The sequence below is a fragment of the Candoia aspera genome, chromosome 2 (assembly GCF_035149785.1).
Source record: "Candoia aspera isolate rCanAsp1 chromosome 2, rCanAsp1.hap2, whole genome shotgun sequence".
Lineage (NCBI taxonomy): Eukaryota > Metazoa > Chordata > Lepidosauria > Squamata > Boidae > Candoia > Candoia aspera.
In genome coordinates, this window is record NC_086154.1 from 20,742,971 (window position 1) to 20,768,896 (window position 25,926).

Consider the following 25,926-nt stretch of genomic DNA (forward strand, 5'->3'; position numbering starts at 1 on the left):
TGTATGTGACAATTCTCTCACTTAAGGAGAGGCCTTTGACTGAAAAAGGGTTCCATGCTTGTGCACACATGCTTGTTGCGCTGGTCTGTTCTACACAGTGGATGCCAGTCTGATTATGTTTTGGTGGCTTCACATCCCAGAGACAGTTCCCCTTCTCATTTGTATGTGTTTGGTCAGGAGGAGCTGAAGTAGTTTTCTGAAATAGCTTTTCTTAATGTCATACTATTTTACATTGGTCCCCAATGATTTCCAAATATCTCCCTTCTTGCTTCATCGTTTGTAAGGTCAGCACACCGGAGTTACCTTCATTCTCATTCTCCTGATTATCCCTAACTTGAGACGGATGGACAGACGGAAGGAAGGAAGGATTCAAAGCACAGATCCTCTTAGTTGCCAGTTTTAATTCAGTGGCACAATTATTCAATGGGACAATTCAATGTCACTATCCATCCCTCTCTGTATACGTTGATGGAACTTGAGTTCCCTTTCGATTATAATACTGCTTCATCCCCCAGAATCTCTCTGCTGCGACATTTCCAACTTTTTGTTATGACAGAAAATTGCAGGGTCCTCTGATAAACTGGGTGTATTAAGGAATGAGAATGGGAGGGTGAAACAACCCTAAGAAGACTGGGCAAAAGAAGGAAAGTTTAAACTCTGGGAAGAGTCTGTGGGTCAGCTGAATTTCTCTCTGCGTGTCTGCTATAGAGGAATCAACACTAATAAAGCTTAATCTTGAAAAATCCATCAGGGAGCTGTGGATACTTCTGCTGCTTTAGGAGGCAGCACCTGTTAAATGCCTGTTCACGTCTCTCCCAGAAACCATGATCAAGTGGGAAGAACAACTGGTGCGCAGGAAGCTCAATTCTAAAAGCACAATAAAGACTGTTGGAAGGATTCATGCAAACCCCTCCTTCTCTTTCAAGTGGCCATTTTCAAAGCACATCTTCCCCACCCCCAATAAACGTCCCGCCAAAAACACTTCCCCAACATCAGGTAAGAAGTTGGAAACTCCAGGACTAAAGACTAAGATAAGAAGGAAATGATTTAAATGAAAAGGATCACAATAGAATAATAAGATAATACCAACATATGCCCATAAAGAAACCTCCTGTTAATCAAATTTCCCCATAAGTCGATCAGGACAGGAAATGGAGAGAACAAAGGCAGAGAGGTAACACCTTAGCATAAGTAAAGGAAAAGGAGCTTCCCCTTAGAATAACGATCTAAACCCAATGGGCAAAACCCACGGCCTTGCAGAGAGCCTAATTGTCCAAAGAGCAAGAAAACTGCAAAACAACAGGGGGCGCCACCACAGGAATGCCTCTGTTTGATCAATTACACTCATTCAGAAGTCTCAAAAGGAAACTGAGTAAGTGAGATCCTGGCTAAGACAAAGACAAAAACTCCTCTTTGGCACTCCTTTTTACTAACAAAAGACCTGTGACCCTATATAAGGAGTTGGTGGGGGAATACAAGTGCGGCCACCTGCGACAGCTGATTTCTCTGTATCTCTCGCTCTTGGACAATAAAGCAACAACCTCTGTTCAAACAACTGCCTGCGTTTCTTCATTCCCAGCTCAGGACGGACTCAGGTTAGATTTCTTTCCAACAAGACAACATCTTCAAAAAATTGCATACCCCAGAATCTGAGATGCCAAAAATGGCTATTTGCTTGGGTTTGTCCCCCAACTGCATCTGGAATAAATGTAAACTTAAGGGAAAAAAATTCCTCTTATTGAGGGGCAATAGCATTCACCATCTTCAAATGACAGTACCTTCAAAAACCACAGTTCATGATTGAAAAAGCATGTGCACACTGCTTTTATTTTCATGGGTAAATTCATCTCTCTGGGGCTGCCAGTTGTGAGGAAAACACTTGCTTTCCTAGTCAGTATACATAAATAGGAATCACATAGATTTAACCAACTAAATCTAGAATTTACATGGATTCTCACCCAAATGGAACTGGGTATGGAAAATTAGGTCACTCCTCCTCCTGAAGCTCTTTCCTGCATGGATCCTTTTATAGGAAGTAAGATTACTGTGTTGGCTGAAGCCCTTTCCACTCACCATACATTTATACGGCTTCTCCCCTGTGTGGATCCTTTTATGTCAAATCAGGGGCGTATTGTCACAGAAACTTTTTCCACACTTCATGCACTTACATGGCTTCTCCCCTGTGTGGATCCTGTTATGGTAAGTAAGGGAAACACTGTGACTGAAGCTCTACACTCACTGCATTTATATGGCTTCTCCCCTGTGTGGATCCTTTTAGGTGAAATAAGATGACTGCGCTGGCTGAAGCCCCTTCCACAGTCCATGCCTTTAAATTGCTTCTCCCCGTGTGGATCCTTTTATGAATCGTAAGAGACCCGTTTTTACAAAAGTTCTTTCCACACTCCATGCATTTATATGGCTTCTCCCCTGTGTGGATCCTTTTATAAGATATAAGGGACCCATTTTCTTTAGGAAGAGTAAAAGTCCAATTGTAATGTTTACCATTCTCTCAGCATATATAATCTCCTTTGGTTTGGGTTGGATAGTGTTCATTGACATGTAGTTTGTCTTTGAATAGTTCTACACTTTTCCCAATATACTTTTTCTTTAGTTTTCCTTGATGGGCAAGATGACTTGCATCTGAGCATGAATGGCAGATCAGCTTTCCGTATTCCAATGATTTGACTGGCTTCTCTCATGCCTTCCTAGTTCCATTTGAATTGCGGGCTTCTCCGTTTCATCTCCATGCCAGTGAACTATTTGGGATAGTTCACTGGAATCTTTATTCTCCTGCCCAATATTACCTTCAAAGGAAAAAAGAAATGAAAATGATAGCAAGGCTAGGGATATATTTATGAGCCTTATAAGCTTTGAAAACATCTAAAGCATCCTTTTTGTTTATAATTCTCCGTACATATTCAAATCTCACAGAGGGTCAGCTCTGAGTTAAGGAGGAATCAGGAGAAACATCCAAGGTGGTATGAGAAGAAAACCTAACATTTACTGGTGGTGGGCCAATTCCAGCCGAGAATTAAATCAATTATGAAACTCATCCTTTTCTACCTACCCAAACTACCTACCATTTGCTATTCATTATTTTCTTGCCAAAATCACATGGCTGCAGAGAAAAAAAACTAGAGTTCTTCTATTAACACTAAACAGCACTTCTGCAATAGAAAAGCAGCAACGTTTCACCCCTTTTCCCTAGGCTCAGGATAGAAAAGAAAAGCAAGAAAAGTCATTAACCCAAAAGCCTGCATAAATGACAATCTTTCATAGGACATACAGGGAAGCATCTAGGCCCAAAGAGTTGAAATCAGTGTTTAGCGTCTCCACAAGCCAAGCAGTTAGCTTGTCACTGATATGGTTAAATAGAGATGGAAACATTCTCCAGACAGAATTTTAAAATGCAAAATTAGTAAAACAGGAGGAGGTATTCTACAGAAGAGAAGACAAAAAGAAGATGAGACAGCTGGGATCTCTCTGGGGAATGGGAGGAGCTTGTATTACCTCCTGAGGTGTCCTGATTTGGATCTTCCTGAGAGAAACTCCTGAAAAACAGCTCCTGAGGGGGATTTGATCGATTCCTCCTTCCCTCAGCATCACCGATATCCACAGCAAAGGACTGGAAATAGTAGGCAGGAGAAAAGAAGAATAGTAAACAGACACCACACAACATGAAGTGGATTCTTGTTCTCTGGAGACTTCAAAGCCCCAGTGTCCAGTGGTGAGGCTGGAAAGTAAGAAAGAAGCAGCTGTCCCAAATCTATTTTCTAGAATGGATAATGGAACAAGGTCCTATAAGAATGAGTGAAACATCTCCACATATCATGAATACCAAAGAACTCTGGTAGGGAGGGGTTATCATTGTTTATCCCATTGACCCTTCTGGCTCCCAACGTGAAGGTCTCTCACCTGCTCCTTCTGCTCCTCTGCCTGGCTCAGGAGGAAGCCTTCCACCAGGGCCACCGCCTGGGAGCTGGTCTCTGCCCCACACTCACGCACCCAGCTCTCCATCTGCAGGGGCAGAAGGGCCAGGAACTGCTCCAGAACAACCAGGTCCAGCATCTGTGCTTTTGTGTGCTTGTCCGGTCTCAACCATCGACTGCAAAAGTAGTGGAGTTGGCTGCAAAGTCCTCGGGGACCCTCAGTCACCTGATATTGGACGCTCCTGAAGTTCCAGGACTGTCCTACTGAACGGATGGTTTCCTCCCCCAGGATCTTCTGCCCAGTTCTTGCCCAGAACTCCCCACAGCTCCCAGGCTAAACAGCAGGAGGGCCTTTTCCAGTTAATTCACTTCCTGAAGGTTGGGTCTCCATCCTTCCTCTGCCCTGTAATGCAACTCTAAATGGGTCCAGGTAGTCTTGTGGATCTCCAAACGCCTTTTCAATCAAATTCATAGGACTGTTCCTTCAGCCCACTTTGCCCAAGAGATAATTTTGTCTGTAAGGGAGGACGTTCAGTGTATCAGAAATAGAAAAGAAAATAAATACCAAGAATTATAAAATGGTAGATTTAACCACTGAAAAACACTCATCCCCATGAAAGGAAGTATTTTTCTGAACTGGTATAGGATTGCAGGAGCATTGAGCAGATAGGTCAAACCCCAAACAGTTTAACAAACCATGAAAGTTCAGTTCACATAAAGTGAAATCCCAATTAAATGACCCTGCCTTAGGATGTTCCAGATCCCTTTCTGCAGGGTTTCCTTTGGAAGAGCCAAGGCACGCTATTACACGCAGGCAGGTTCACCCGACATGCCCTAAGCCCAGACAGCTCCACCAGCCGCAGAGGCTGAGTTCACATAAGACACAGGGCTTGAAAGAAGGTAGCGGAGGATGATGTCCTGGTTCACTCACCCTCCTAAGACATGTTGAACTGCAGAGCATGCAACCCTCTTTTAGCCTCATCCAGCGCACGGTGAGAATGGAGACACAATCTTTTGCATCGCCTTCCTTGCAAAACTTTTCCTCTTTCCTGCTTGCGATTTGCAATGCAAACTCTCCCTCTCCCCCTCCTTACGGGATTTTCCCAGGAAATGGGGCGTGAAGGGCTCCCCCAGATCCCCTCCTCCTTCCTGGGGATCCTGGATATCTTCCTGGGGGGCCGGGGCAATACCGCTGGTCTGGAGCTCTGCTTTCCCCCCTGCCTGTTACGTGCATGAAAACAGGGCGGTAGGGGACCACGGGAACCATGCTCTCCCCCTCCAAGGACTGAGAAGTTGAACCTGGAGGAGGACTTGGCACGTGTCTCTTCCTTCCCCAGCGCGAGAACCCCCTGCCTCCCTTTGCACGAGAAGAGGCGCCCCACTCACCCAGGGCCACGTCTAGACCTCTTTAGCTCTACAAGACTTTCCCGCAGCCCTTTTATGCAACCGCCTGCGAAGCTCAAAGGGTTAAAGGGAGAGAGTGCAGCTCCTAGACAGGGAAGACCGAGTGACGTCACTCCCTTCCCACCCTCCAGTGGCTCAGTGCTGAAGCGCTTGGTGTTCCCTTCTCCGCAGAGCGTGCCCCCTGGTGGCTTCTATGTGCAGTGCAGGTGGGAGAAACGCAGTTCTCGGCTCTTTGTTGTCTGCCACTTACTCTTCCTGCTTTGAAGTGTGTTGTTCATGCCATATTGAAGAACCTCTCTTCTCTGCCACCCTAAAAAACCTGCGTTGAGTATAAGTGAGAAGCGCTTACCTCTCTTGGTCAGATTGGTTTGGCCGATTTTCCCAGCTGCATAGGAGGAATTGAAGACTTCCCGTGCCCCAGAGGGCTGTCCTTGTTGGGATTTGAGTGAAAGAGTGTGTCTCCTCCTTAACCTGGGATAATTCCTTCTCCTCCTCCTTTCCTTTGTTATTGAATACATAAGGAAACCAACAGGTAAAGCTTGTCATGGAAAGTGTTTCTGTGGTGCAGAGTGCAAAACCTGTGAGATTGAGATATATCGATTCCAGAGCTGCTGCTGCTTCACTGGCTGTGCACCCAGGAGAAACTGATTTGAAATTACAAGGATTAAAAAGGATAATTGGAGTAGGGGGGAAAGGATTGAAATTTGAGGAAACCTGTACATTAATGACTCATCCATTTTGTTTAAAGCATGCCTTTCTTTTACCTCACAACTTTGTAAAATGAGAGCCAGTATTGCAAGCAAATAAAATATTGCTTGTGTCTTGCAGTTGTTAGGAAATTCAGGTCTGAAGTGATGCAAGATGGGGGCTTGCAGGGATATAAGGAGGGAAGTGACGGGTTAGGAAAACTAAGATTTCTATTGATCTTTATTTAGCTAGTTCAATTTATACAGCTGCCCTTCTCAAATTCATGGCTCTGGGCGGCTAATAAGGGTTTGAAACACCAAGTAGTAGCCTGTACCAATGAGATAATCCTGAAGAAAAGATTCTGAAGAAAAAGAAAAATCAAAAGAAAACAAGTTCCAAATAAAAAGCTCAAACCCATGGACGTTCTAGAAATTTTACCTCAAAACAAGGCACCTTGTTAGAGAAAGGGTGGGAGAATGGCGTCTCCTATGTGACTGGAGAAAAGGTGGAATTACAAAAGGAAGGCAGGCAAAGAGTGAAAAGTGAATAGAAAGCTCAAATACCACCAGGCTAAATAAATGCATATGGTATACCATTGGAAGATGAGACCCCCAGGTTGGAAGATGGTCAAAATGCTACTGGGGAGGAACAGAGGATGAGTTCAACTAGCCCCAGACGTGATGACACAGCTAGCTCAAAGCCGAAAGGACGGCTAGCGGCCGACGGTGCTGGTGGTGAACGGCGAATCCGATGTTCTAAGGATCAACACACCATTGGAACCTGGAATGTAAGATCTATGAGCCAGGGCAAATTGGATGTGGTTATTGGTGAGATGTCAAGTTTAAAGATAGACGTTTTGGGCATCAGTGAACTGAAATGGACTGGAATGGGCCACTTAACATCAAATGACCACCACATCTACTACTGTGGACAAGAGGACCACAGAAGAAATGGAGCAGCCTTCATAATTAATGGTAAAGTGGCTAAAGCAGTGCTCGGATACAATCCCAAAAACGATAGAATGATCTCAATTCGAATTCAGGGCAAGCCATCTAACATCACAGTGATCCAAATATACGCCCCAACCACAGATGCTGAAGAAGCTGAAGTAGAGCTGTTCTATGAGGATCTGCAGCACCTACTGGACAACACGCCTAAAAGAGATGTTATTTTCATCACAGGAGACTGGAATGCTATGGTGGGCAGGCAAATGACACCTGGAATTACAGGTAAGCATGGCCTGGGAGAACAAAATGAAGCAGGACATAGGCTGATAGAATTTTGCCAAGACAACTCACTCTGCATAACAAACACTCTCTTCCAACAACCTAAGAGACGGCTTTATACATGGACTTCCCCAGATGGAGAACACCAAAATCAGATTGACTACATCCTTTGCAGCCAAAGGTGGTGGACATCTGTACAGTCGGTAAAAACAAGACCTGGAGCTGACTGTAGTTCAGATCACGAACTTCTTCTTGCACAATTTAGGATCAGACTAGAGAGATTAGGGAAGACCCACAGATCAGCTAGATATGAGCTCACTAATCTTCCTAAGGAATATGCAGTGAAGGTGAAGAATCAATTTAAGGGACTGGACATAGTAGATAGGGTCCCGGAAGAACTCTGGACAATTGGTTTGCAACATTGTTCAGGAGGCGGCAACAAAATACATCCCAAAGAAAGAGAAAACCAAGAAGGCAAAATGGCTGTCTGCTGAGACACTAGAAGTAGCCCAAGAAGAAAGGAAAGCAAAAGGCACAAGTGAAAGGGGGAGATATGCCCAATTAAATGCAAAATTCCAGAGGCTAGCCAGAAGAGATAAGGAATTATTTTTAAACGAGCAATGCACGGAAGTGGAAGAAGACAATAGAATAGGAAGGACAAGAGACCTCTTCCAGAAAATTAGAAACATTGGAGGTAAATTCCAGGCCAAAATGGGTATGATCAAAAACAAAGATGGCAAGGACCTAACAGAAGAAGAAGAGATCAAGAAAAGATGGCAAGAATATACGGAAGACCTGTATAGGAAGGATAACAATATCGGGGATAGCTTTGACGGTGTGGTCAGTGAGCTAGAGCCAGACATCCTGAAGAGTGAGGTTGAATGGGCCTTAAGAAGCGTTGCTAATAACAAGGCAGCAGGAGACAACAGCATCCCAGCTGAACTGTTCAAAATCTTGCAAGATGATGCTGTCAAGGTAATGCATGCTATATGCCAGGAAATTTGGAAAACACAAGAATGGCCATCAGATTGGAAAAAGTCAACTTATATCCCCATACCAAAAAAGGGAAACACTAAAGAATGTTCAAACTATCAAACAGTGGCACTCATTTCATATGCCAGTAAGGTAATGCTCAAGATCCTGCAAGGCAGACTTCAGCAATTCATGGAGCGAGAATTGCCAGATGTACAAGCTGGGTTTAGAAAAGGCAGAGGAACTAGGGACCAAATTGCCAATATCCGCTGGATAATGGGAAAAGCCAGGGAGTTTCAGAAAAACATCTATTTCTGTTTTATTGACTATTCTAAAGCCTTTGACTGTGTGGACCATCACAAATTGTGGCAAGTTCTTAGCGGTATGGGGATACCAAGTCATCTTGTCTGCCTCCTGAAGAATCTGTATAACGACCAAGCAGCAACAGTAAGAACAGACCACGGAACAACGGACTGGTTTAAGATTGGGAAAGGAGTACGGCAGGGCCGTATACTCTCACCCTACCTATTCAACCTGTACGCAGAACACATCATGCGACGTGCTGGGCTTGAGGAATCCAAGGCTGGAGTTAAAATCGCTGGAAGAAACATTAACAATCTCAGATATGCAGATGATACTACTTTGATGGCTGAAAGCGATGAGGGCCTCAGGAGCCTTATGATGAAGGTGAAAGAAGAAAGTGCAAAAGCTGGCTTGCAGCTAAACTTGAAAAAAACCAAGATTATGGCAACCAGCTTGATTGATAACTGGCAAATAGAGGGAGAAAACGTAGAAGCAGTGAAAGACTTTGTATTCCTAGGTTTACTGCAGATGCTGACTGCAGTCAGGAAATCAGAAGACGCTTAATCCTTGGGAGAAGAGCAATGACAAATCTCGATAAAATAGTTAAGAGCAGAGACATCACACTGACAACAAAGGTCCGCATAGTTAAAGCAATGGTGTTCCCCGTAGTAACATATGGCTGCGAGAGCTGGACCATAAGGAAGGCTGAGCAAAGGAAGATCGATGCTTTTGAACTGTGGTGTTGGAGGAAAATTCTGAGAGTGCCTTGGACTGCAAGAAGATCAAACCAGTCCATCCTCCAGAAAATCAAGCCAGACTGCTCACTTGAGGGAATGATATTAAAGGCAAAACTGAAATACTTTGGCCACATAATGAGAAGACAGGACGCCCTGGAGAAGATGCTGATGCTAGGGAGAGTGGAGGGCAAAAGGAAGAGGGGCCGACCAAGGGCAAGGTGGATGGATGATATTCTAGAGGTGACGGACTCGTCCCTGGGGGAGCTGGGGGTGTTGACGACCGACAGGAAGCTCTGGCGTGGGCTGGTCCATGAAGTCATGAAGAGTCGGAAGCGACTAAACGAATAAACAACAACAAATAAATGCAAAAATAAAATCTGTTTTACTTAGGGGTCAAGCAGGGAATATGCCTCAGGAAATATGAGTAGGAACCTTAAGACCTCTGGAGAATTTAAGGCAACCGGAATATCTTCAGATCGTGAACAGAGAAAAAGTGTAATTTTTCTTCTAGCCCATAGAGCTGAAGACTCCACTGGTTTGAACAGATTCGTCTCCATTTGGAGGTGACAATGCAAGAGAAAAAGAGATTTAGCTACAGTTAGGGAAAGAAAAAATTTAAATGGAGGAGAAAAACTGGCAAAAAAGCAATTTAAAAAGAATGGAGTTAGCTTCTCTGTCCTTTCAGCCCATTCTTTATTCTCCAGTTTGACCCAGAACCATCAATGAGCAGTAGCTGAATAAACAGCTTCAAACCAGCAGGAGCCTCTGAATCCCTGAAGTATGCCCCCCATCCAAAACCTTCCAAAAATGTTCATGTGTTACTAATTTTTAATGCAACTGAAGAGAATTTAGTACATGCCTGGAAAGTAAACACACCATTGATATTTGATTTTATTTCAATCAAATTTAGACTTTTGCTTAGCCCTCATCACACCCTCGAAAGGCAAAAGATGGCCTTAATGCTGGAAAGTGTTTTGCATGTGCATTTTGGGGCTTCGCCTCATTCTGGCTCCTTTTGTGAGAGGAATTCTTCATCCTGAAGCTCTTTCCACACACTAGACATTGATATGTATGTGGCAATTCTCTCACTTAAGGAGAGGCCTTTGACTGAAAAAGGTTCCACGCTTTGGCATTCATGCTGGTTGACTCGGTTCTACACCGTGGATGTAAGTCTGATTATGTTTTGGTATCTTCACATCTCAGGGGCAACACCCCTTCTCATTTCTGGATGTTTGGTCAGGAGGAACTGTAGTTCTCTTAAATAGCTTTTCTTAATATCATAGGATTTTATTTTGGTCCCCACTGATTTCCAAATATCTCCCTTCTTGCTTCATCGTTTGCAACATCAGCACACTGGAGTCACTTTCATTCTCATTCTCCTGATTATTCCTAACTTGAGACAAAAGAACAGAACAGAACAGAACAGAAAAGAAAAGAAAAAAGAAAAGAAAGTCATGAAAAATTCAAAGGACAAATCCTCTTAGTTGCCAGTTTTAATTCAATACCACAATTATTCAATGGGACAATTCAGTATCACATTCCCTCTCTCTCTGTACACTTTGATGGAACTTGAGTTCCCTTTCGATTATAATACTGCTCCAGACCCCAGAATCTCCCTGCTGCGACATTTCCAACTTTTTGTTAGGAAAGAAAATTGTAGGGTCCTCTGATAAACTGTGAGTGTATCAAGGAATGAGAAGGGGAGGGGGAAACAACTGTAAGAAGACTGGGCAAAAGAAGGAAAGTTTAAACTCCGGGAAGTGTCTGAATCAGCTGAATTTCTATCTGTATGTCTGCTATAATGGAAGCAACACTAATAAAGCTTTGTCCTGAAGAGATGCATCAGGGAGATGCAGCTACTTCTGCTGCTTTAGGAGGCAGCACCTGTTAAATGTCTGCCTGTTCACGTACCTCCCAGAACCATGACCAAGTGGAAAGAACAAACAATTCGGGAGCAGGAAGCTCACTTCTAAAAATGTCTTTTTAAAGACATCTTTAAAAAACCGCATAGCCCAGAGTCTGAGATGCCAAAAATGGCTATTTGCTTGGAATTGAGTCCCAAATAGAAACAGGAATCAAAGTAAACTTAACAAAAAAAAATCCTCTTATTGATGGGCAATAGCATTTGCCACCTTCAAATGAGAGTACCTTCAAAAATCCAGTTCATAATTGAAAAAGCATGTACCCACTGCTTTTATTTTCCTTGGTAAATTAATCTCTCGGGGGCTGCCAGTTGTGAGGAAAACACTTGCTTTCCTAGTCAATATAAATAGGAATGGAATAAATTTAACCAATTAAATCTAGAATTTACATGGATTCTCACCCAAACAGATCAGTGCATGGGAAATTAGGTTACTGTTTGTCCTGAAGCTCTATATGCCCCCCAAACATTTACCTGGTTTCTTTTCTGTGTGGATCCTTTTATGGTAAGTAAGGTAACCACTTGTTCTGAAGCTCTTTCCACACTCTGCACATTTATATGGTTTCTCCCCTGTGTGGATCCTTTTATGTCTCATAAGGGACCCATTTTCACTGAAGCCCTTTCCACACTCTCTGCATTTATATGACTTCTCTCCTGTGTGGATCCTTTTATGGTGAGTAAGTTGACCGCTCTGAATAAAGGTCTTTCCACAGTCCATGCATTTATATGGCTTCTCCCCTGTGTGGATCCTTTTATGGGAAGTAAGATTACTCAGTCGGCTGAAGCCTTTTCCGCACTCCATGCATTTATATGGCTTCTCCCCTTTGTGGATCCTTTTATGGAGAGTAAGTTGACCACTCTGAATTAAGGTCTTTTCACACTCTATGCATTTATATGGCTTCTCCCGTGTGGATCCTTTTATGGGAAGTAAGATTTCTGAGTTGGCTAAAGCCCTTCCCACACTCCATGCATTAATATGGCTTCTCCCCTGTGTGGATCCTTTTATGGCAAGTAAGTTGGCCGCTGTGAATAAAGGTCTTTCCACACTCCATACATTGAGATGGCTTCTCCCCAGTGTGGATCCTTTTATGGGAATTAAAATTATACTTCTGAGCAAAGCCCTTTCCACACTCAGTGCATTTATATGGCTTCTCTACTGTGTGGATCCATTTATGGAGAGTAAGTTTATTCCTACAAGTAAACGACTTTCCACACTCCGTGCACTTATATGGCTTCTCCTCTGGGTGGATCTTTTTACCATATGTAAGGGACCCGTTTTCACGAGAAAGAGTGAAAGTCCAATTGTAATTTTTTCCATTGTCTTGGCATATATAATCTTTGGTTTGGGTTGGATAGTGTTCATTTACATCTAATTTGTCTTTGAATAGTCTTAAACTTTTCCCAATATATTTTTTCTTTATTTTTCCTTGCTGGTCGAGAAAGTCTGGCATCTGAGCCTCGATGGAAGATGAGCTTTCCGTATTCCAATTATTTGATTGGTTTCTCTCATGCCTTCCTAGGTCCACTTGAATTGCAGGCTTCTCCGTCCCATCTCCCTGCCTGATCATTTGGGATGGTTCACTGAAATCTTTATTCTCCTGCCCAATAGTACCTTCAAAAGAAAAGAAAAATGAAAATGAAAGCAAGGTTAGGGAAAAAAATTAAACTGTAGTGGTCATATGCATTTCCTTCTGAAATTTTGCCAAATTCCAATATATTACCATTATTCATGCTTACAGTGGCATGGTATGCAAATGATAATTTCTATATTTATGAGGCATAAAAGCTTTAAAACATCTAAAGCATCCTTTTTGTTTATAATTATCCGTACTTATTCAAATCTCACCCAGAGTCAGCTCAGAGTTAAGGAAGAATCAGGGGAACATCCAAAGAGGTATTAGGAGAAAAACCTAACATTTATTGGAGGGGGTCCGATTCCAGCAGAGACCTATGGGAACTAAATCAATTTTGAAACTCATCCTTTTCTTCCTAGCCAAACTACCTTCCATTTGTGTTTCTTTTTTTCTTGCCAAAATCACACGGTTGGAGAGAAAAAAACCTAGATTTCTTCTATTAACCCTAAACAGCACGTTTGCAATGGAAAAACAGCACCATTTTGCCCGTATTCCCTAGGCTCAGGATAGAAATGAAAAGGAAGACATGTCACTAATCCAAGTGCCTGAATAAATAACAATCCTTCAAAGGACTGACAGGAAAGCATCACGGCCCAAAATGCTGAAATCAATGTGATGGAGTTCTGCATCTCCTCAAGCCAAGGAGTTTGTTCGTCACTGATATCTTTAAATTGAACTGGAAAAATTCACCAGATGAGAGATGGCACAGGGTGCATCTAAGCAGAAAGCCATTGACCTAAGAGACAGTTAAGAGGTAACATTAGAAATATGTGGAAGATTTTGGAATATTAGAACCACATAATGAAAAAGAAGCGGCACAGTGATCTTAGAACTGGACTTTCTTGTTTAAAATTTTGGAAGATATGACTTCAGACAGAATTTTATTACATGGGTGAAATCGATCTACACTTTGCAAAAAGCACAAAAAATTGTTAATGGAGCATTAACCAAATCTTGTGAGATACAAAAAGGGACAAGGTAAGGATGCCCTTTGCCCCACTGCTGAGGGCATTTGCTGAGGATTTGGTGGTAATTTTGGAAGATTCTTTGGAGGGAATAGAAATACTAATGAAAAATTAAAGAAATTGGGCATTTTAGTGGGTTTTAAGATCAATAATCAAAAGACAAAGATGTTAACAAAAAATATGAAAATGGAAGATCAAGTAGAATTGATGGGAACAACAGGTTTTAAGATTGAGAAAAAAGTAAAATACTTGGGTATAACTATGATCAATATGAACTGCATGTTATTTCAAAATAATTATGTTAAAAGGGCCCGCGGTGGCTCAGTGGTTAAGACGCTGAGCCAGAGGACCATTACGGTTGGCACCTCAGCAGTTCAAAATCCGAGAGCGCAAGCCACGTGACGGGGTGAGCTCCTGTCAACTAGTCCCAGTTCCTGTTAACCTAGCAGTTTGAAAGCATGTAAATGCAAGTAGATAAATCCTCTTTTGGGCGTGATGGGCAGTAATTAAATTTAAATAATAAATAAATTAAATAAATTTAAAAAGGTACCACTTTGGTGGGAAAAATAACAGGGACATGAAAGGAGCCTCGTAGGGCGTTTACCGGGCAACTGTGACGTCACCGGCAAATCCTTTCAGTACAGAACTCCTTGGTAGATTCTTCTGACACACACAAAAAAATTAAGATATGGAATGAAATTAAGAAGGATATGTTAAAATGGGAGTTTTATTGTAAACCACCCAGAGTCCCCCTCTTTGGGGGGAGATGGGCAGTGATAGAAATTTGAATAATAAATAAATAAATAAACCTTCACTGTTGCGGAGAATTTCTGTGATAAAAATGAATGTTTTGCCTAGAATGATGTTTTTGTTTCAAACAGTACCTATTTTGACAACTGATGTACCATTTAAGCAATGGCAGAAAGAGAGATCTAGGTTTGTACGGAAAAAAGCCACAGGTTAAATATAAAATTGTCCAAGATGCAAAGAAAAGAGGAGGATTCGGTCTGCCTGATTTGAAACTGTACACTGCAGCCTGCTGTTTCGTTTGGTTTGGATGTGGGTGTTGCTGAGAAATAAGAGAATTTTAGATGTTGATCAGCATGTCCCGAGGTTTGGATGGCATGGATATTTGTGGTACGATAAAGTTATGATTAATGTAGATTTTAAAATGCTAGAAGTGCCATATTGAGAATATAGCAGAGATACAAACCCAGACTGGGCCCGAAAAAACCCTTTATGGTTCTTGGCACAAGAAACATTTTATGGAAGAGCCGCAGCAGGCAAAGACTAATCGATAACACGTTGAGAGCTATTAGAACATGAGCAAGGGGAATACAAAATGACGTCGAGAGAGCAATTGACGGCAGAGGGAAATAGTTGTCAATGTTTTTCATATTTACAGTTATCAGAAAGGTTTATTTTTTAATTTATTTTTATTTATTTTCCATCCCGCCTTTATTATTTTTATAAATAACTCAAGGTGGCAAACATACCTAATACTCCTTCCTCCTCCTATTTTCCCCACAACAGCAGCCCTGTAAGGAGAGTTGGGCTGAGAGGGAGTGACTGGCCCAAGGTCACCCAGCCGGCTTTCATGCCTAAGGCGGGACTAGAACTCTCAGTCTCCTGGTTCCTAGCCCGTTGCCTTAACCACTAGACGACATCAGAAGTGTCGGTTTCTATTAGGAATGACCGTTCAAGGAATGGCAGTTCAAGGTAGATAAAAGGACCTATGGTATTGAACAACATAAGGCAGAATTTGAACCTGAATTATATATAAATGATGAACATGTAATTGCTAAATTGTATAAACAGGTTAAAACATGTATGATAAAATGGGCAAGAATTTTGGTCATAATATACAGATGGAGCAATCGGAACATGTGGGGTTGAAATGACTGAAATTCACGTTACGTTATAATCTAAAAGAGAACTTTTATAAAGTCATGTACCGTTGGTATTTGACACCAGAAAAATTACCAGAAATGTATAAAGGTACTTCAATTTATTTTGGAAATGTGGATAACATGAAGGGTCATTTTATCATGTTTGGTGGACTTGTAAGAAAGCTAGAAAATGTTGGATTCGAATAAATACAGTGATACAGAGAATTTTAAAGATCAATATCCAACTGAAACCAGAACACTTTCTGTTGGGACTCATGGATAGACAGCTGGAAAAGAGTCATGGAAGATTGTTTCTGTATATGGTAATTGCAGCAAGACTATTATATGCACAAAGATGAAAGGACTCTGAAATACCTACAACACAGGAATGGTTGGTGAAGATGACAGAATTTGCAGAGATGGCCAAATTGACTTGCTTGATTAGAGACGGGACAATATCTACACTTATTAGGGCCTGGAAACCCCTTATGGACTTTTTGCTGAAAAGAGAACAAAATAAACTTGAGATCAATGGGTTTGAAGATAAGAAAGGATAACTAGGATGTTACCTTAGAGAGAGATAGGCTAAAATATAACTGCATTTAGAACTGCTGTTAAGAAGATCGGAAGCTACTTCTTTATTACTTTTTATTTTTTCATTTTCTCTTTATACTTCTTTCTTATTCACTTATTACTTTATTTTTTGATCTCCCCTTCAAAACTTGTATTGTTTTTACTCTGATAAAAATTCTTTAATAAGATTACAACAACAATAAAAAAAAGTTGATGGCATCTCACTACAAAATGTCTTCCTGAATCCTCTGATTGGAGAGTAGCAAACCCTTACCCAGAGAGGCCACGTTCCTACAATTTTCCAGCGTGACTTCCCAATGCAGCGCTTTTTGGTGAGGATCCAGCTGAGACCACTCCTCCTCGGAGAAACACACAGCCACCTCCTCGAAGGACACAAGGCCCTCCTGCAGAAGAAAAAAGAGAACAGAGCAGGCCCAGGAGGATTTGCAAGATCTGTCCTATTGTTCACAATTCCCAAATTCAGGCAGCTTTTATCAACTTGATTGATTCTGCAGGACTTTGTGCCATTCAGTGAAAGTAAGCCCACTTTCCTTCTAGATCCATCCATCCATCCATCCATCATCAAAAGACTCCTAGTGTCTGGAGAGAATCAACTGGCAGATGGGCCTTGGAAACCCACCTATCAGTGACTCCAATCCTTCCTCTGTTTGCAGAAGGAAATGGGTGGGGGATTCTTTCTAGCATTGCAGCAAATGGCTTGTGGTGTCCCCAGAAGGAGCAATTCTGTCCATGCTCGACACCTGCATGAAAGTGCTGGGAGAGCTCAGCCAGGGATTTGTGTGGGCTGCCATCCATGTCCAGAGAGAGACAACCCAGTTTCTGCTCCTCCTCAGATTGCAAGGAAGCTGCTAGTAGTCCAACCCATTGGCTGAACGGGAGATAAAAAGGCGGAGAAAATTTCCTGGGAAGGACAATTCCGAGCCTTTGCGGCCTTTGCATTTTGCAGCCTCAGCCTCCAAATCCAAGCACAGATCAGAGGATTAGAAATTACTTTTCAAGCCAAGTACCTTGAATCGGTGCTCTTTCAGAACAATTTTTACTTAGAAACTATTCTATCTGGCCATCTTCATTGGATTTTAATAGTCTGCCTTATCTTTTAATCTCATAGGCTTATTTTTCTTATCACTGGTTGTAAACAAGGCTTTTTAAAAATGGTCATATACTAGTGTGAGTATTTCGTTCTTTTGAGCAGCCTTGCACAATTCCAAGTCAAAGAATTAGAAAAACAATGGGTCTCTGGTTCGCAGTTGCTACTGCTGTGATAATGTTATTCCTATCTCTTGAAGGACTTTTAAAAAAATTAGTTATTGTAAGCTAATAGTAAAAGAGTAAGTATCAGAAAGAGAGCTAAATAGTGGTCTTTAAAAAAAAGTTTCTACTAAGAATCTCAGTATAGAAATTACAACCCATTGTATCCCAACAACAGACTTCAGAGGAGCCTAAGCTGACTGAGAGCAACTAGAATCTTCTATTCCCCATTCCAGGTTGCTCAGGAACACAAAACTAACCCAGCCAAAACAAGAGGGAAAAATGGAAGGGGACAGTGCTACGTACACCACCTTGACTTTCTGAAGGAAAGGGAGAATACAAACCTAATTTCCTGCTCTTACTGGAGTTGGAGGTTCAAGCACTGTTCCAGCTCCACCATAGGGAACAGTCAACTTCATTCTATTCTTCCCTGTGAGGGAGACAGAATTTTAAAATGCATGATTAACGAAATAGGAGGAGGTATTCTACAGAAGAGAAGACATAGAAAAGATGAGACAGCTGGGATCTCTCTGGGGAATGGGAGGACCTTGTATTACCTCCTGAGGTGTCCTGATTTGGATCTTCCTGAGAGAAACTCCTGAAAAACAGCTCCTGAGGGGGACTTGATCGATTCCTCCTTCCCTCAGCATCTCTGATCTCCACAGCAAAGGGCTTGAAAGAGTAGGCAGGAGAAAAGAAGAATAATTAACAGACACCACACAACATGAAGTGGATTCTTGTTCTCTGAACACAACTTTGAAGCCCAAATGTCCAGCGGTGAGGCTGAAAAGTAAGAAAGGAGCGGCTGTCCCAAATCTATCTTCTAGAATGGATAGCGGAACAAGGTCCTACAAGAACGAGTGAAACATCTGCACATATTATGAATGCCAGAGAACTCTGGTAGGGAGGGGTTATCATTGTTTATTCCATTCAAACCCCTTCCAGGCTCCCAACATGAAGGTCTCTCTGGGTGCGGGAGTGTGGAGCAGAAAGCTGGTCTCTGCCTCGCACTCCCGCACCCAGCTCTCCACCTGCAGGGGCAGGAGGGCCAGGAACTGCTCCAGGACAACCAGGTCCAGCATCTGGGCTTTTGTGTGCTTTTCCGGTCTCAACCATCAACTGCAAACGTAGTGGAGTCAGCTGCAAAGTCCTCGGGGACCCTCAGCCTCCTGATACCGGATGCTCCTGAAGTCCCAGGGCTGACCTTCTGAACAGATGGTTTCCTCCTCCAGGATCTCCTGCCCAGTTCTTCCCACACCTGCCAGGCTGAACAGCAGAAGGGCCTTTTCCAGTTAATGCACTTCCTGAAGGTTGGGTCTCCATTCTTTCTCTGTCCTGTAAGGCAACTCCAAATGAGTCCAAGGAATCTTGTGGATCTCCAAGCACATTTTCATTCACATTCATAGGACTGTTCCTGTAGCCGCAGAAATGGCCACAGCAGGCCATTCAGCCCTCTTTGCCCGAGAGATAATTTTGTCCATAAGTGAAGATGTTCAGTGTATCAGAAATAGAAAAGAAAATCAATACCAAGAATTAGAAAGTGGTAGATCTAACCATTGAACAACACTCATCCCCATGAAAGGAAGTATTTTTCTGAGCCGGTACAGGATTGCAGGGGCATTGAGCAGATAGGTCAAACCCCAAACAGGTTAACAAACCATGAAAGTTCAGTTCACATAAAGTGAAATGCCAATTAAATGACCCTGCCTTAGGATGTTCCAGTTCCCTTTCTTCAGGGTTTGCTTTGGAAGAGCCAAGGCATGCTATTACACGCAGGCAGGTTCACACAACATGCCCTAAGCCCAGACAGCTCCACCAGCCGCAGGGGCTGAGTTCACATAAGACACAGGGCTTGAAAGAAGGTAGCGTAGGATGACGTCCTGGTTCACTCACCCTCCTAAGACATGTTGAACTGCAGAGGATCCAACCCCCTTTTAGCCTCATCCAGCACATGGTGAGAATGGAGGCACAATCTTTTGCATCTCCTTCCTTGCAAAGCTTTTCTTCTTTCCTGCTTGAGATTTGCAATGCAAACTCTCCCCCTCCCCCACTCAGGGGCTTTTCCCATGAAATGAGGAGTAAAGGGCTCCCCCAGATCCCCTCCTCCTTCCTGGGCATCCTGGATTTGTTGCTGGGGGCAACACAGCTGGTCTGGAGCTCTTCTTTCCCCCTGGCTGTTATGTGCATGGAAAGGGGTGGCAGGGGAATATGGGATCTGGGCTCTCCCCCTCCCAGGACTCAGAAGATTGAACCTGGATTAGGACTTTGCAGGTATCTCTTCCTTCTCCAGCGTGAGTATCCTCTGCCTCCCTTTGCACAGGAAGAGGCTCCCCACTCACCCAGGGACACAGTCTGGGTCTCTTCCCTGCAAGTCTTTCCTGCTGCCTTTGTAACCTCCTCCGAAGCACAATGGGTTAAAGTGAGAGAGTGCATCATCCTAGAGAGGCAAGACTTAGTGATGTTACTCCCTTCTCACTTGCCTCTGGAAGCCACCTGTGGCATTTGCCCTCCAGTGGCCCAATGCTGAAGCTGCAGAGGGAGCCCCCTGGTGGATTCTATTTTGCTAACACTTCAGAAGATAAGTCAAGATTCAGAAGGATCTTGGCAGACTTGAGCATTGGGCCCTATCCCAACAAGATGAAGTTCAGTGGTGAGAAATGTAAGGTCCTACACTTAGGCAGGAAAAACCAGGTGCACAAGTACAAGATAGGGAGTACCTGGCTCAACAGTAGTGCCTATGAGAGAGATCTACTGTAGGTGTCCTGGTGGACCACCGCTTAAGAGGGTCAGCAGTGCGCTGCAACTGCCAAAAAAGCCAACGCAGTCCTGGGGAGCATCAACACAGGGATAGGATCAAGATCACAGGAAGTGATAGTAGCACACTATATACCACAGTGGTGAGGCCACAATTGGAATACTGCATCCAGTCACCACAATACAAAAGAAGACGCTAAGATCCTAGAAAGGGTTCAGAGAAGACATTGATTGATTGATTGATTGATTGATTGATTGATCATATGGCAGCACATCATACATATTACAAATATATTTTAAAAATTGGGAATATAAAAAAAGTATACAGAAAATGTACATTGGTCATAGGGCAATTATAGCTAAAAACAAACATTAAGATTACAAAATATAGTCTTTTGCAGCATCAGTTGCCATCAAGAAATCAGCAAAGCATGTCTACATCATAATCTGTTAAAACTTTCTCCAGGATTTGGCATTTAGCCCTACTAATGCCCTCAATATTAATCTGGCAAATCCTGATACAAGGTCCAAGTTTTCTTGTGAATTGGCCCTGAAAAGAGCCTTTGTTATTTCCCTGTAACATAGTGAAGATGACAAACAGAGATGTGCCCTACCCAGGAGATCCACAGGTTTATCTGGCTGCCTCGTATATGATAGGCCACTTAGCCTCTCCAAAAGTCTTTGGAGGCCCAGGGACACCATGTGGAGGCAGTCTATCAATTGTCCCCCCAGAGAAGACAACAAAGATGATAAGGGGCCTGGAGGCTAAAACCTATGAAGAAGACTAAAGGAACTAGGGATCTTTAGCTTAACGAAGAGAAGACTGAGGGAAGACATGATACAGTCTTCCAATACTTGAAGGGCTGCCACAGGGGAAAAGGCATCGATTTATTCTCAGTGGGTGGAAGCTTGTGAGAGGGAAATCCAACCTGGAAACAAGGAGGAATTTCCTGACAGTGAGAACTATTAAGCAGTGGAACAGCTTGCCTCCCAGAGTTGTGGTGAATTGGCTGAAGTGGAGACGTCGGATGGGGCAAAGAGCCTCAGCTTGGAGTCAGGGCAAGAAAACAAGGAACACAAAGCTAGATGCCACCAACAAAACCCTCCGCCTTCTGAGCGCTGAAGCTGTTCACGAGAGACAGCAGGCACCTAGCCACTTACTCACAAGCAACACAACACAGCACAGGACTTCCCAGTTTTGGAGCTTGCAACTGATGAGTTCACACACTTTCCTGAACACACTTTCCTAAGCACGACACAAAAGTTTTCCATGACGTTCATTAGTTTCCTACAATTTAAAAAAAACATGCTTTCCCCATTGCTTTCCCCATGTATTCAATAGTAAAGGGAAGGAGGAGAAGGAGAAGGAGAGGGAAGAGTCCCAAGTTAAGGAGGACACACGCTCTTTCACCCAAGTCCCAACAAGCACAGCCCGCTGGGGCATGGACAGTCTTCAATCCCTCCCAGGCAGCTGGGAAAGCAGACAAACCAAGGTGAGCACTTCTCACTTACAGTCACCAGCTGTTTTACAGTGGCAGAGGAGAGAGGTTCTTCCATATGGCATGAAAATAGCACTCACACACACTTCAAACCAGGAAAAGTGGCAGACAACAAAGAGCCTCCATAAAATCGGAGGGCAACAAGACGCCTTTGTAGTAGCCGCATCAGGACACAGAGCCTCACGGTTTGTTTCCGAAAGTCCATGGGTGCACATACAGGCTCAGTGGGCTTAGTGAAAGGTGCAGGGGCTCATTATCAATAAGCCAATGATGCTCATTTATAGTCCCAAGGGCCAAGAAGGCAGAAAGAGCAGAAAACAAAGACAGCATGTGCTGGAACTGAGAGGTGCACTAAAGGGGCCATTCCCTTGGGACTTGGACTCCATCGACCTATGCCATTGTTGCTGAAATGCATTCTGCGGTTGCCTCCCGTGGTGGTTGTGCCCACTGGGGACAAAGATGCTAAATTGGCTGAAACCAGAAAGCCCAAGAAGGGTCTCCAGTTCTCAAGCGGTGGTCAGTCTGCAGAAACTGAGGGAATAAACGAGCAACTAGAAAAACAGGATTATGCCTAGCCTGGATGAAGAAAGGAGATGAAGGGGAAGGCAAGAGGGCAATTGGATGGAGAGGATCAAGGAGGTTACAGGATAGTCCTTGGAAGCGAAAGAATTTAGTGAAACAATAGCCAAATAAATGTAATAGGTTGAAGGTTGCACTTACGTTGAGCAGCTCATCCCAGTTCCAGCCAAGTTTGAAAAGAACAAAGGCTTTCTGCAGCTTGGCGTTTTTTCTTGCCTTCAGAATGGCTTTTTGCCCTGCTGTGTGCTTTAATCTCTCTCCCGGCTTTCTCTAGCCTCCATCGCCAAAGGCAGAGCAGCCACTTCTGAAGGGTTTCCTCCGCCTCCTTCCCGCAACCTGTTCTATACCGAGAACTGCGTTTCCCCCACCTGCTCTGCACACAGAATCCACCAGGGGGCTCCCTCTGCACAGAGAAGGGAACACCAAGAGCTTCGGCATTGGGTGGCTGGAGGGTGGGAAGGGAGTGACATCACTCAGTCTTCCCTGTCTAGGACGCTGCACTCTCTCCCTTTAACCCTCTGAGCGTCGCAGGCGGTTGCATAAAAGGGATACAGGAAAGTCTTGTACAGAGAGTCTTGTAAGGAGGAGGTTCAGACGTGCCCTGGGTGAGTGGGGCACCTCTTCCCGTTGGAAGGAAGGAAGGAAGGAAGAGACACGTGCGAAGTCCTTATCCAGGTTCAATCTTTTGAGTCCTGGGAGAGGGAGAGCTCGGATCCCATGGTCCCCTGCCGCCCTTTCCATGCACGTAACAGGCAGCGGGGAAAGCAGAGCTCCAGACCAGCGGTATTGCCCCCGCCCCCCAGGAAGATATCCAGGATCCCCAGGAAGGAGGAGGGGATCTGGGGGAGCCCTTCACGCCCCATTTCCTGGGAAAATCCCGGAAGGAGGGGGAGGGGGAGAGTTTGCATTGCAAATCTCAAGCAGGAAAGAGGAAAAGCTTCGCAAGGAAGGCGATGCAAAAGATTGTGCCTCCATTCTCACCACGTGCTGGATGAAAATAACAGAGGGTTGGATCCTCTGCAGTTCAACATGTCTTAGGAGGGTGAGTGAACCAGGACGTCATCCTCCGCTACCTTCTTTCAAGCCCTGTGTCTTATGTGAACTCAGCCCCTGCGGCTGGTGGAGCTGTTTGAGCTTAGGGTATGTTTTGTGAACCTGCCTGCGTGTAATAGCGTGCCTTGGCTCTTCCAAAGCAAACCCTGAAGAAAGGGAACTAAACATCCTAAGGCAGGGTCATTTAATTGGCATTTCATTTGATGAGAACTGAACTTTCATGGTTTGTTAACCTGTTTGGGGCTTGGAATGTTGTGTAAATCCTTCTTGTAGGTAGATGTAGATCTAGGTATTTATTAAGCAAGCCCTTCCATCTGAGAAAAAAGAAATAGAATGCTCCGAGATGCATTTCTTGGGTATTCCAAGTCCTTGATGGAAGTTAATCCCATATATTGCACCACACAGATAAACACACAAACATGCACAGGACCTATCTGCTCAATGCCATTGCAACCTATACCAGTTCAGAAAAACTTTCCTTCCCTGGGGATCAGTGTTGTTCAATGGTTAAACCTACCACTTTCTAATTCTTGGTATTTATTTTCTTTTCCATTTCTGATATACTGAACATCCCCCTTTACAGAGACAATTATCTCTTGGGCAAAGAGGGCTGAATGGCCTGCTGTGGCCATTCCAGCAACTACAGGAACAGTCCTATGAATTTGATTGAAAAGGTGTTTGGAGATCCACAAGATTCCTTAGACCCATTTGGAGTTGTGCTAGAGGAAAGGGAAAGAATGGAGACACATCCTTCAGGAAGTGAATTAACTGGAAAAGGCCCTCCTGCTGTTCAGCCTGGGAGCTGTGGGGAGTTCTGGGCAAGAACTGGGCAGGAGATCCTGGAGGAGGAAACCATCCGTTCAGAAGGTCAGCCCTGGGACTTCAGGAGCATCCGATATCAGGAGGCTGAGGGTCCCCGAGGACTTTGCAGCCAACTCCACTACTTTTGCAGTCGATGGTTGAGACCGGAAAAGCACACAAAAGCGCAGATGCTGGACCTGGTTGTCCTGGAACAGTTCCTGGCCCTCCTGCCCCTGCAGATGGAGAGCTGGGTGCGTGAGTGTGGGGCAGAGACCAGCTCCCAGGCGGTGGCCCTGGTGGAAGGCTTCCTCCTGAGCCAGGCGGAGGAGCGGAAGGAGCAGGTCGAGTTGCAGGTGAGAGACCTTCATGAGGAAGGGGTTTGAATACAATTGTCATGTTCACCGTTTCAATGTTCCTGGTACATCGTAACGTTTCGCATGTCATTTCCCTGATTCACGTTTGATCTTGGCTGGGAGGAGGATTCCACTGTGCAGAGGTGTAATCTCTTGGCTGCTAGTTTGGAATGTGTTTGGGTTATCTCATGTGTTCAAGGTTACTTTCCAAGGATCAGTGGGTGACGGTTACCAGCACCTGGGAGGGGGGTGGTTGCTACGGCCGGGCGAGGGGAGGGATTACGTTTCGAGCCGAGGGGTTTTAGTTTGTATTTGGCGCGCTTTTGCTCATTCTCAGCTTTCTCTGTATTTGCATACTATTCTTTCAATAAATCAGAAATCATTATGTATCTACTTGTGAGTCTGAGTATGTCAGAATAGGCAATCATTACATAAAGCTGAGAATTCCAAAAATTTTTTTTCCGTTAACAACCTTCCAGAGTAATCTGTGAGGAGTTTAAGTTAGCGATGACTGAGCCTACCCCTCACTCGGGGGAAAGTGTGTATTCGAGTACGGGGGAACCGGATTCCACGGTAAGGAAGGTGGGAAAAGCCCCCACGCCAGAGTCGGAGGACTTATCGGAGGCTTCGAGCCCCAGCCCAGCAGAAGGGAAAGCTGTGAAATCCAAGGTGGTTAAAAAAGCGGAAGAGCCACCAGAGGTTCCGACGACGTGGGGTGAGGAACAGAGAAACCTACCCGGAACGTCAAAGACGGTGGGGAAGCAGAGGTATCCGCTGTCCCCGAATGTGGTCAGAATTGACAGGAGAGGATCAGAAGACTCAGAGAGCCCTGAGAGGTCCCAGGGGTGGGAAGCTAGAATTCAAGCCCTGGAAGACCTGATGTTGAAAATGTGGTGGGGCCAGGGCAGAGGGGGAAGGGAGCTTCGCTCCAGACAGTCGTCCCCGTCTCTCTCTCCTCCCCCCCCTGCCATGAGGAAGAAGGATCGTAGGAGGCATCGGGCGGGCTCGCCATCCCGCAGTCCCAGACGTGCGTCCCCATCGCCCCCACGGCACTTAGAAGACAGAGGGAGGGGGAAAGGCAGAGAAGGGAAGAGAAACCCCAGAGTCAGAGTTTCGAGTTCCCCTCCCCAAGAAGAAAAATCCCCAGGAGGTGCCCAGGAAAAGGACTGGGCAGGAGGCAAGGAAGAGAAGCCCACAGGGCGCAAGATACAGGGATTTCACTGTCAAGTTTGACGGGGATCCCACGAAGCTGTCATTTTTCTTGACCAATGCAAAAAGCTATATGGAGGAGTTTGGGAGGTTGTTTCCTTCCGAAAGGGCTAAGATAAATGCAGTGGCCACCAAACTCAAGGGGAGGGCAGCTGATTGGTTTATCCAA

At 44.2% G+C, this 25,926-nt stretch overlaps 2 protein-coding genes and 1 pseudogene across 2 annotated transcripts in view; 1 reads left to right on the forward strand and 2 right to left on the reverse strand.

Annotated features, from left to right (window-relative positions):
* LOC134489057 (zinc finger protein 420-like) overlaps positions 1 to 25,926 on the forward strand; it is a 62,125-nt gene that overhangs the window by 23,419 nt on the left and 12,780 nt on the right. The gene's annotated exons all lie outside the window — the stretch shown is intronic.
* Positions 1,077 to 5,387, reverse strand: LOC134489074 (zinc finger protein 496-like). Its single transcript, XM_063291503.1, has 4 exons — positions 5,316 to 5,387; positions 3,916 to 4,444; positions 3,511 to 3,625; positions 1,077 to 2,804 (listed from the first exon to the last, which is right to left on the reverse strand). Exons 2-4 carry the CDS (start codon positions 4,066 to 4,068, stop codon positions 2,659 to 2,661), a joined length of 414 nt encoding a protein of 137 aa, XP_063147573.1. The 5' UTR covers positions 4,069 to 4,444; positions 5,316 to 5,387; the 3' UTR covers positions 1,077 to 2,658.
* On the reverse strand, positions 10,126 to 16,705 carry LOC134489068 (zinc finger protein 501-like; annotated as a pseudogene).

Excerpts from the sequence above, each read along its gene's own strand:
- LOC134489074 (XM_063291503.1), bottom strand. The coding sequence starts at position 4,068 with ATGCTGGACCTGGTTGTTCTGGAGCAGTTCCTGGCCCTTCTGCCCCTG. Across the intron at positions 3,626-3,915 it reads CAGAGGAGCAGAAGGAGCAG|TCCTTTGCTGTGGATATCGG; the intron begins GTGAGAGACCTT and ends TACTATTTCCAG. Across the intron at positions 2,805-3,510 it reads AAATCAGGACACCTCAGGAG|GTAATATTGGGCAGGAGAAT; the intron begins GTAATACAAGCT and ends TTTCCTTTGAAG.